Source organism: Scomber scombrus, chromosome 5, assembly GCF_963691925.1.
Source record: "Scomber scombrus chromosome 5, fScoSco1.1, whole genome shotgun sequence".
Taxonomy (NCBI): Eukaryota; Metazoa; Chordata; class Actinopteri; order Scombriformes; family Scombridae; genus Scomber; species Scomber scombrus.
Genome location: NC_084974.1, coordinates 19,586,180 through 19,598,136, shown reverse-complemented (window position 1 = coordinate 19,598,136; position 11,957 = coordinate 19,586,180). Strand labels below are relative to the sequence as shown.

General features: G+C 41.7%; 1 protein-coding gene across 7 annotated transcripts in view; it reads left to right on the top strand.

Moving 5' to 3' along the window:
- The first annotated feature begins 1,815 nt into the window (after nucleotides 1–1,815).
- robo2 (roundabout, axon guidance receptor, homolog 2 (Drosophila)) overlaps nucleotides 1,816–11,957 on the top strand; it is a 166,664-nt gene continuing 156,522 nt past the window's right edge. For all 7 annotated transcript variants that reach the window (XM_062419712.1, XM_062419709.1, XM_062419711.1 and 4 more), the window contains exon 1: nucleotides 1,816–1,927. In XM_062419712.1, coding sequence (XP_062275696.1) covers nucleotides 1,873–1,927 — 55 coding nt within the window. In that variant the 5' untranslated portion in view covers nucleotides 1,816–1,872. The remainder of the gene's footprint in view (nucleotides 1,928–11,957) is intronic.

Here is an 11,957-nt window from a genome sequence, read left to right as displayed (position 1 = left end):
GTGTTAAAGGAGCTTCTCAGGTTTGGTAGCTATTTACCAAATCTGCTTACCTCTGCTGCTTGAAATACCAGAGACATACATGTGAGGGAACAATGCTGGTTATTCATTCACGTTGTTTTAGAAAAATATTGCTTTTGGGGCTGCATGTGCTGGGTCTTCTTCTTACACCACTTGGTATGAGAGTATTAACAAGCCTGGTGACAAGACGACTGCCATAACTGACACCAGTAGGGGGAGCTCGCAGCTCATAGCTCACTGTAATAAACCGGTGAAGCAACATGAAGGAGGTTGCTGGGCAATCGCGCAGGCCACATACACAACCCCCTTGTTGCTCTCTCTGAACCTAAACATTGCTTGTGTCACGACTGCTGTATCCACCTATATCATCTAAATGTGCCCATTATTTAAGAATGATTCATAGTGATTTGTCTGTGAATGCTGCTTTCTGCCTGTGTCTGTGCACTTTGCCCTGTAAAAGACATGCTGAGTGTCTGCATTGTTGGTATGTAGACAGGCTGTCTCTCTCCTTGTCTTGGTGCACAGTATCAGTCAATCAGTCATTGATTTCTGACAGCGATCATATTTACAATTCTGCTTCAACATCAAAATGCATAATCATCCACACACTATTCAGCATATTATTTCCCTGCATCTTTGACATGCCTACATTCAGATATATAGCCAACTGATTAATAATCGCCATATTATGAAAGAGTGACTCATTTTTTAAAAAACCTCTATTCTGCATTATTCTAATTTTCTAAATATTTTCCCCATAAAAATCTAATCTTGTGTTATCACATATGCTACCTGTTGGGTGATTTTTTTACGCAAAGCACCACCTTTATTATATATAAGTAGTACAGTAAGGCCATGAAAGAGCAACATAAATTAAAGTAAAATTGTGTATAAACAGAGTTTATGTGGGTTTACAATCCCCTCCACTGCATCCCCGCTTACAATATATAAGCTCCTTATTATCCTATAGAAAGGGGCTCACTTCATTTCTTCACATCAGACAGATTTGGACTAATATCCAAGTTCCCCTCGACTTCCCTTCCCCTCAGCCTCCTGCTCCCTTCCCTTCTCGCTGCTGTCTTCCTGCACCGATCCCAGTTTTGTGCAATTGTGTCAAGCTTCAGTGTGGTGGGCTGCGGGCTGTGCTGGGTGCGCATAGACAGTGCGCTCCTAGCGGCAGCGCTGTTGAAACCAAGAGACAGAGCGAGGAGGATTTTAAACTGACTTGTAGTAGTCTATGACTGTACATGTACAGCGCCTTATCCTAAGCTAAGCACATGGGTCTTTTGGGAGCCGGTTCCCTTTGTAATAAAACAACTTTTTGGGAATGCATGAGAGTTGAAGGCTGGTTTCCAGTCAGTGTATCAGTCCAGCCATGTGTTGTGATGTGAGACGTCGCTGAAGATTTGAAAGGTGCCACAGACGCGTCTGAAGGAGCCGAGGACCTGCGGAGAAGAAGTGCAAAGCCTCCGCTTGTTTTCCAGCGTGGACTTTACATTTGTTGTCTCCCCTGGCTCTGTTGGCTTCAGCTTGGACAGTACAGTACAGGTCATCTCGGAGAAATAGCAGAGATTGCGGATGAACTCGTGGGGCAAGCGGGGATAATACTCCAAGACCGAGAGTTTGGTTTGAAGGTCTGGTGGATATGTTTACCCCTAGCAGCTCCGGGTGAGGTGACCTACTGATAAATGGATCCTCTCAATTTCTGGACATTGAAACTGTCTTTTGTCAGTAACTAGGAGCTATACCCAACTCCCAGAAACACGGAATAGACTTGCCTGTCATTTGGCACATTTTTGTTTCTGCAGTGAATCGAGAATTTGCGCGCCAGCCGTGGATGTTTAATATGCTAGTATGGGTCCGCTAGCGTTCATCCTTGTTGGTGGATTACTGTATTTTCAAGTTGATGGTAAGTTGCTCACGGTGTCTTGCGGTGAACTTTTTCTGTCATGTATTAAAAATATACAGGTTTGTTTTCCACGCACTTCGCCTGACGCTATCTTTGGCACTCCTCTATTATTTTACACAGGTTTGCTTTTCAGGAAATATTGGGAATATATGTTTTCGCTTCACAGGAAAATATATTCAATTTATTATACATATTTTCACAGAGTTTGGATCATTAAATGACTAATGTTGTCAAGCACACAGTTGTTATTAGGGAAACACAGATATCTTATATATCTAAGTGTGGGTAAATACATTTCTTTATCATCACTGTTCCACGCCCGTTTCTTCATCAACTATGTGAACTCAAAGTAATACATGAACAAGGGCAGTTCAACATATTTCTCTTCAGCTGGAGCTAATGATTGCCTTTCAGGAGGTTAAAATTAGAGCAGAGATTAATCGATTTTTTTTAATCCTTTGAAACAGAATATGCAGTCTTTTTATTGAATGATATGAACATATTATGATCAAAAGGTTCAGGCAGAAAATTATTTGAAGGGCTTTCTTCTCTATGAGACTTGGTGGGTCTGCTACAGTCAGTGTAAAGCAAACATCTCTGTGAATGATTCTCAGGCTTGATACAGTGGCTACAGGTTATCTCTGTAATGCAGAGACTGAGAGCTTTTTGACATTAACATTTTTAGCAATTACATTAAACCTTCAAAACTTTTATGCATTTAGATGACGCAAGCAAAAGACAAAGTAGTCTTAAGTAGTTCAGACCTGTGAATGGGAGGTTCACTGTATTGGTGGTATTTGGCAAATGGGTTGTGAGCGCTCAGTCTCTGCACTGAAAGTAGATAGTGCTGCTGTGGTGATTTTGCTTTAAGGATTTCACAACTGCAAATCTACACCGTAGTGTAAACCAGCTTAAAACCAAGCTGGGACAGTTGCCCTGTTTATTATTCCCATTTGTTTGATTAATCTTTAATGATGATGATCTTGTTGATTGTAAATGAGATTGATACTGTTTAATTTCTTTAGCTAGTGGACAGCAAATTGGCTCAGCCATCTTCGGCCAATCTGCCAGGAGTGCCAAATCAGCACTTGTTTTTTTTGTTTGTTTTTTTTACAATTTTACAGGGCTTTCTGGGTTTCACCGGCCTACACAGGAACTGGTTTAATGAAGGAATTACAACAGCCTCAACTGCAGAGTTAATGTGATGACTCACATTAATCATCAGAATAGGAAGGCTTAGGTGGAAGAAATCGTTATTGGGATTGGTCCAGTTTGTGACTGATGGAATGATGGGAAGGATTAAAATGTAGTACTGTTAAAATGTAAAAACCCTAAAGTCTTATTTAATTTTAGGTGTACTTTTAAATTGGGCACACCTTGCTGTACACACACCAGCATTATGCAGACAAAGAGAGGCTCATGGTCATAGAATGAGGAAATAATGTTCCTGACCAGTCACAAACCGGGACATTATATCAGCACTATGTTGTGAGTGATGATTCATAATCACATGTGTTTGCTTTGTATTGTTTGTACAACTTAGCAGTATGTAAAGCTGAGTTTTTGTTGTCACTGAATGCGAGAGCCTGCAAAGCTCCATTTCTCCTTTCTTTCACCTGTCAGCTACTGCTTTTGTTCTTCACAGCTGCAAGTTTAGCTTCCGAAGCTTTTTAGATCAGTCCTCATGCTTTCTGTAGTTAGTAAACCACATTGCCTTTCTGCTGGGATTTGATTTTTTTTTCTTCCTTTTTACTCTCTTTCTTTTACCTTTTTTGGTGTCTTTCACTCTCTGTTCAGCCAAACCCACTGGTTGCTAAGCAGTGGCTGATGGCATTGCTAGCTGCCCAGAGGGAGAGGGTGCACATCTCCCCGGGAGCAGTGGATCTTTCCAATCATTTGCCTGCCACCCACCTCCCCCCTCCATCCCAGCAGAACTCACCCATCACCCAGCCCTTTTCAGAGGTAATCTGAGGGTCCTTGGGAAGGGAGGAGCTTCCTCTAAGAGTCCACTTAGGCAGACAAAAAGGTCTGGAGTTGTATTCACTGGGCAGTATAGCCAACAAAGCCAAGCCTTGTGAATGGCGTCAGTCACTGTTTAGTGTGCTGTGATTAATACTGCCAGTGTGTTGGAGAGAAGAGAAAAGGTGAGGTGGAGACAGAATAGAGGGATAGAATGAATGTGTGCTGGGTGTTGCCAGCGTTGGAGGAGAAAAAGGGTTTGTTTTGAGACCTGAAAGAAGATCATAAAACAGAGTTACAGGACATTATGGCGAAATACGTTGAGTGAGGTAGAAGATATTTCCAGGAATATGTCAGTCAGCAGCTGTCTGGTTATCTCTTAAACTCCACAGCACTGCTTTTGAAGCTGCATTAGAACATGCTTTGCATAGAGGACATGCTCTCCTGACCTTGTGCTATTCTAAGATCTCCTGCATGCTTGTGTCTGATGTAGGAGCTGGTGACATCACATCCATCCTGGGTGACACACTGAGAGGTGCTGAAAATATACTCCAACTTAAATCTGTCTAAGAAGCTATAGAGACGGAAACACGGGGTCTCCGGTGGCCTAGACAGTGTTCAACTCCCTATCCGCCAACAGGGTTGTGGTTTCACTAATGCTGAGTCGAGAGAAACTCAAACCCAGAGGAGAGTGTTCTGTGTGTGTGTGTGTGTGTGTGTGTGTGTTTGTTAGGAAGAGAAGTATAGAGAGACAGAGTGTAATCTTCTCTCAAAATTGAGAGAAGAGTTGTTTAACAACACAATCTTTTAAAGGGAAATGGCAATGATGAGGCTTTATTACCGAAGCACCCTGGAGACCAACAGCGCTGTTGATGGTCATGATTGAATGAGAGAGGTCTAAAGTACTGCCCTATAATGGAAAGTAAGCCCAGATTAAAATAGTCTAGGTGAATGATGAGGCAGGCTGAGGTCATTGTGTAAGAGCCATTGCAATGTCTTGCCCCAAATGTGATTGTTCTGCTCGAGTTGGCAGCGTTTAGGCAGCGTTATTGTAATTGCGGTTCATTTGCTGGAATGGGGCTGCTGTAATGATGAACCTTCATCTGCCATCTACAGGAAGCTCTTCTCCACTGTCTCCCACGGTCTCATCACAGTCAAGGAAGCCGCTTTCCTCTACATCAAAGAGCACTACTGTTTATTCTCTGATTAACATCAAAAATGAGTGAAGGGTAAATACAGTGAGACCTAAAGGTGGTGATCATAAGAGGAAGTGAATGAAAAGGGAGCAGGAACAAAGAAGTAGGATGAGGAGATCACTTGTACAATGACAATCTACGTACACAGGTCCTTGTGTATGTGTGAATGTATGAGTGCTAGGTGTGACTTGACCAGTGATGTGGGCCTGTCTACTCCGATGATATTATGGTATGTATGACTACTCCAGGGCTCACATTTCAGCAGCCATTACTCCACATGTTCAAGATGGAACAGAATAGACTTTGAGTACTTCTTAGTCCAAAATACTTCTCTGTGAGTGACAGTGATCACTCAGAAATGAAAGGATACACAGCTTTTCTGGGATCATGCTAGTTAACACATTTTACCAATACATTACACATGTGAAAGTGAGGTCATATTTATTAAATGTAGTGACAATCATTTGTCCCTTTTAAAGCAGTTACAAACTGATGACTCAGGTTAAGGTATTTTATCCAATTTTTAAAAATTACTTTTTACAGGCTTTTTAATCCAGAATTTCCAATGCTTTTACTTGTATGAATTTAAATTTAAATTCTGGGAACCCCATCCCTTTAAGGTATAGTAGTTGTATTTTCTTTTTGAAATGAATATTTTATTTATTGTATGTGGGCATTAATGTTGAAATCCTTTATCTAACAGTATGCTACTCAATAAAGTAGCATAGCTGACTGACCTTGAGGGAGACGTTGATAGTTGTTCTCTTATGCATGTGTCATGATGGTAAACTCCACCCAGACAAATTTGATGGGCTTTTTTGTGGATGAAGAAAACATGCTTGACAGTGGATTCAAACCGCTTAAACTATAATTTCCAGTCTGCTACTTTACAAGTAAGCTACCATGACCTGATGCTGGTGTCAGCCAAAATCTGTGTCCTATAACAGAGAGGAGCACCTGAATGGACTAGGAAAAATAAAAAATAAAAACATGTGTGCATGCAGGATGCACACACAGATGTAAGTACACATGTGAATTTGAATGGCTGAGTTATACTAATCAAACCCAGAAGCACATACATACACACGTGGTATTAATCAATGGAGTGTATGCATGTGCGTCTCCCTGACCCTTTCCACCCCCCATGGTGTGTGTGTTTGTGTGTGTGTGTGTGTGTGTGTGTGTGTGTGTGTGTGTGTGGTGGGGGGTGATACCAATTTTCCTTGTTTTACCTCTGCTTTATTAAGCATCAGCCAAGCATACAGCTGACATTTACAGAGCAGAAAAATGGCCTAATGCCTTGATGCTTTTGCCTAGAGAAACAAAGACAAAAGAGAATTAGAAATTACAGCAGGTAGGCGGCAGTAAAATATATTTCCAAACTTTCCCCGCCTTCATCTCCTGCTTTATGTCCCTCACGTACACACACAGGATATCTTTGTACAACTATCTGTCGTTAGCAGCATCCATGACGGTGGAATTCAAACACTGAGGGGATTGTTGTGCACCTGTGATGGCAGTACAGTGGGGGAGTGTGTATGGAGGTACAGATCGGGGGAGGAGTGTTATGATTTATTGAGCATGCTGACTAAAGCAAGTGGTCAGGGATTTCACCTGTCTGACACACCTGTACTTACAGAATACACACCTGTGCTTACCCCTCTGGGCCTCATAACACAGATCTAATCCTCTCTCTGTTGCTGATTAAGATTTTAGGCAGGCTGACACACAAAAAAATGTTGATCTGATTACTGTTATATAATCCCTGATGATTAGATGATATTGAATAAACCCTTATTGATCAATGGCAAACACCCAGCCAGTGGTTACAAATAAAACTGCCTGCATGTAGGACAGTAGTGTGTATGTGACAAGCATTCTTATCTCCATCAATATTAATTATCTTAAAATGATCTTAAAAGCGTGCCAAAATGCAGATGGGAAGTCAGGATGGAGTATACAACACAAGCTTGTAATGCTGTAAACTTGCTGCAAGAGACAACATACTTCTAATCATTGTTCTTATGTTGCATGCTGCACTGAAACATCATGTTTGGGGAAGTGTCTAATTACTCTGTGTTTGATTGCCCTCACACTGCCCTTTGCAGCAATGTTCCACAGGGCGGGGTGTCAAGGTTGAATGACTCTCAGAACATACAATTATATATGACTATACATGTTCATAGGTGCAAGCTCACACACACATACTTTCAACAGACACACACAGATGCATGTAAATGCATGCTGGTAGCCATGCATACATGAAAACACTACGGTTGCACCAAGCTCTTTGCAAAAGGAACCAGTAATGAGGCACTACATAAAAGGCACATGAGCTGAATGCAGAAAACATTTATAGTATACACATTACTGCATATTCAATATTTCTGTTTGTTATATATTTCTTGTCAATATTGGGTCATTTATTCCTTCAGCCCCTCCTCAGTAATATATCTTATTGGTCTTCATTGTCAAGAGTCTGTGTGACATCTCTCACTCAACACAGTGTACCTGAGCTGAGTGTCTCACTAGTGTATTGACAATGAGGTCTGGTCTTGTGATAAAAATGCATGAGCTGTCTCTCTGTGTGAGATGTGTGAAGATGGACAACCAGAGCACGACACTAAAGCACACATCCGTCACACGCAGCAGTAGTCCAGCGCAGCTGTAATGCCACTCAGAATGGTGGAGCCACTGAATAAGTGTCTCATTCCATCCCCAGCTGGTCTATGTATCACCCAACCATGACAGCTTGGTACCCTTTCTTCCCTTTAACAAACCATGGAATCTAACTCAATGGAAATTGAGACAAAAACAATACACTATCACTTACCAAACCAGCTTAGAAACTATAGTAACGTCCATGTATAGTCCATGTCAACTTCCATAACTGGCCCCCTGCCTCAACATATAAGTACTTTGTTGATATAGCAAATGGCCATTACAAATTGCAAATGCCATTAACTAATATCTTGCCTGGTTATATAATGTGAATAGTGGGCTGTCATTATTCTTGTTGTTTTGGCTACATTTATTACTCCTTATTTGGTAATAAGATGACGTGTTCCCTGGCAATGTATCGTGTTGTGTAAGCAGACATTCTGTGTGGTAATTCATGCTGTTGTTCAGTTGCTAAAAATGAAAAAAATGGCCTGATTTAACAATATTGTCATGATAAGAGATTATGGGAGATTATTACATGAATATGTCAGTTCTGTAGGAATCAGTACTTGTTGTTTCCCTGCTGAAAACAAGGCACTGCAGGGTGAGTTGATTTACTGTATATAATGGCCCCTGGTGAGACTGGCTTTGTGGTTGAAGTGTCAGTGTGGAATGTGGCACAAGCCAAGTGTCACAACCATTGCAGTGGATAGGAAGAAAGCCTTAATTGCATCCTTGAACGTTTGAACTCTCCAGTTTCACTTCCAGGATGGTGATGTGTTTTTTTCTGGGGAGCTGCTCACAGGCATTTGTCATTTAGAGGCCCAGTAACACCCAGCCAATGGTCGAAAAATGTAGTGGGTATACTGTATGTGTGTATGTGGGCACTATTGATAACCATCACAGCACATTGTTTTTGTGTTAGCATGGATATACTATGTGGGCCAAAGTAAATTGAATGAGTCCTTCATCCACTTACTGCTAGCACCCCTGACCTTGTAGCCCTAAGCCAGACCAGATGAAGTGTCCCATGGAATAGAAATTTAATAAATCTCATCTTGACTTGCCGTGCTGCACCTTAAAAAAATACAAAGTATGAGCTATGAGGGTCATTTGATTACCTTACTCTGCTCCGTGAGTCTATCAACTGAATGTGGTGTGGTTACAGCTCTTATTCCTCATGTTCTCTCCTCATGTGGGGCTGAGGACCACTAAGTGGCTGCAGGTGGCAGGTGGTGACTGCCCTCATTGACATGCAGGGATATTACAATGTGTGCACTACAGGTCAGGACCCACAGCACACCTCCAATTATCCACTCATCTCTCACTCAACAGAGTGTGTCATGGACACCTGAAGGCATCTCTTCCACCCTTCTCTCCCCTTCATTTCTAAAGCAATAAAGCACATATTTATCTCTCCCTATTCAATATGCTGGGGCAGCTCAGCAATGCAGGTAAAGAGATTACAATGCTTGAGGGAGAATCAATTGATGCCATTCATTTCATTGCACTGCTCGCTGTAGGAACTCTTTGGAGTAGCCCACGGTTGAAAGTAGGGAATTGGTGATGTGATTTTGGAACCCAGCTGTGTCTACATTCACATGCACACCACAAACACACACACACATACACACAGGCATGTATCCTGTGAGAATAAACATAAACACTGCTGCTTGCTTACAGTATCTGATTGTATAGCACATTTACAGAGATTAAAATGACCAAAGAAAATGTTGCTCTGCCTCCATCTACTGATGACCTCTGCTATATTAAAGCAAATGGACATTACTGCATATAACTCAATAGCTCATCCATAGTAGTTGATGTGTAGGGGAGACTAGTAATCATACAACTGCACCTATCAAATTTTAATAGGTTTTACTGCGTTCTGGGATTTGAATAGTTGATTTTCTGCACACAAGTGCACATATTTAATATCAAGACTACTGCCAAAGCAGAGGCAGGAAAGCAAATGGCTGAGTACTGGCTGCTCAGAAGGATCTGCAGGAAAAGAGAAAGGGCTAAAGTCTATGGAGTAGTGCAGAAAGCTACACACTTGAGTGGCCCTCTCATTGGAAATCATTTCATCTGCATCACATAGTTTAGTGTTCCTACCAATGGCCTGACAGTCCCATAGAGCTGGTGCTGTACTCCTCACACTCATCAGCTGATAGGTAGAGAGCAGGCAGCACCCTCATCAACACACTTGCACTTTGCTATAAAAAATATCTAAACCATTCTCATGTTTTCCTCTTTTTCCACTTGAGTCTCTTGTTTCAGGTAAGAAATCTCAGCTCTTCTCTGACAAGCTATCTGCTGAGAAAAAGATAACATCAGCTTGGTGTTGATCAACCGATTGTAGAATGAAGAGTGAGAATGAGAGTAAAATAACAAGAGAGAAACTGCTTGCTATGTGAAACAGCCCTTTGCAGCAAAATCAGATATTCTGTTCCCACAGTTATCTATTTATATATTCCAACAGCATGGGGGAGAGAGGGCAAATACACAGATGCAAAGTCAATACGACCCCACCACACCACCACCCGAAATACTCACTGAGTGGAATTCTATCTGATATTTGTTGGAGGCAAGCATGGATGCAGTGAGAGGTTGAGATCAGCTCCTAGAATTACCCTTGTGTTTGCTTTCAGAGTATAGATCTTAGCTGAAGAAGGGAGGGGGGCCAGTATGCAGAGCACTGAGATGGAACGGAGCCCATCATGTGAGCTCGCTAGCTAACTGGCTTGAACTCCCTCCCTTTCTTGCAACAGAAGATGAAGAGGAAGAACCAGCTCTGCACCTGTGAACACCCTTTATTTCTCTTTCCGTGTTCTCACTGTGAATTTCTTTGCTGTATATCTGTTGGGTGGCTGTATGCAGTGGGCTAGGATGAACTCCAGCAGATAAGCAGGTTGTCTTTCGTGACACCTCCCTGAGATGAGCTGTGTGCCTGGTATTGGGGTATACTGGGGCTCATGTGCTGTGACGCTACTGACAGCCCGCCGTAAAGAAGATGAATCTCGGGTGCAGAACGAGCTGCTTGCAAGTGTCACTGCAGGCCAGTGCAGAGGCGCGGACGGCCAGTAACATCATTCTCGCCACCCCCAGTTTCCCCCTGCCTCTCTCTCACATTTCCCTTCTGATGACATGACGGATGTGACTCCGTCACCCTCACAGCAAGGGTAGGATGTAACAGGACAGGGATCAAGTGAGGGAAACAGAGAGAGATTGGGAGGGAGAGGCGGAGATATATAGAGAGAAGGAGATGGAGTGGGAGGTTGTGAAGAAGTGGAGAGAGCCAGCAGAAGTGGGAATATATTTCAGAATGGACAACATGGATCTACTGCATAATTCATTTCTTCATTTTTCTTTCCAAAATTTTATATTCACTCAGCTTGCTGGGTTTTAGCACTTTCTACCTGAAATACCTCTTCCATTTCACTATCCACATTACAGTGTTGCTGCATCTTGGCCTTAACCTGGTTTTCATGTTTGATGTTTTGTGGAGCCTCTGTGACTATAACTTTTTGCCTTGGTCCGAGGTTGCCATTGGTTACCTGTGATCAGAGTACATGTCTGTTGGCAGAATAACTAATATCTCTTTGGGGAGCCCTTCCTTTTATGCTCAGGCTGAGACTGGTGAGGGTATTGATTTGGTTGGTGGGCTAGAATTTCTCCTGGGAGCTAATGAAAATAATTACAAAAAGATCATCAAAGGCCTGACCTTCTGTTGCACACATGAATAAATATGTGACAAACATAATAGAAAAGACCACTTATGCTTGTGTGGTCAGTGGAATAGTGTGAGTGAGAATAAGCCATTTGGTAGGTGAAGTGGTATTTTTATCCTGGATTTTATGGAAACTATGTAAAACCAAATGATATGCTTATACTTCACAGACATTAATTGTTTATGTATTTGTTATACCATTATTTTACCAGGAAAACCTCACTGAGATTAGTGTTCTGGCCAAGATAAACAGCAACATAAAGTTTCAGACAAACAACACAAGCAATATAGACAGATCTGTTACAACCTTTCATTAGTCAATATAAAATAATACAATTGGGGCCGGGACTCGATTAAAAAAAAAAAAAAAAAATAATAATCTAATTAATTAGAGGCTTTGTAATTAATTAATCGAAATTAATCGCATATAAATATTTGACCTGAGAACAGTGAGAAGTAATTTTTTTCACATGGATTTTTAGTA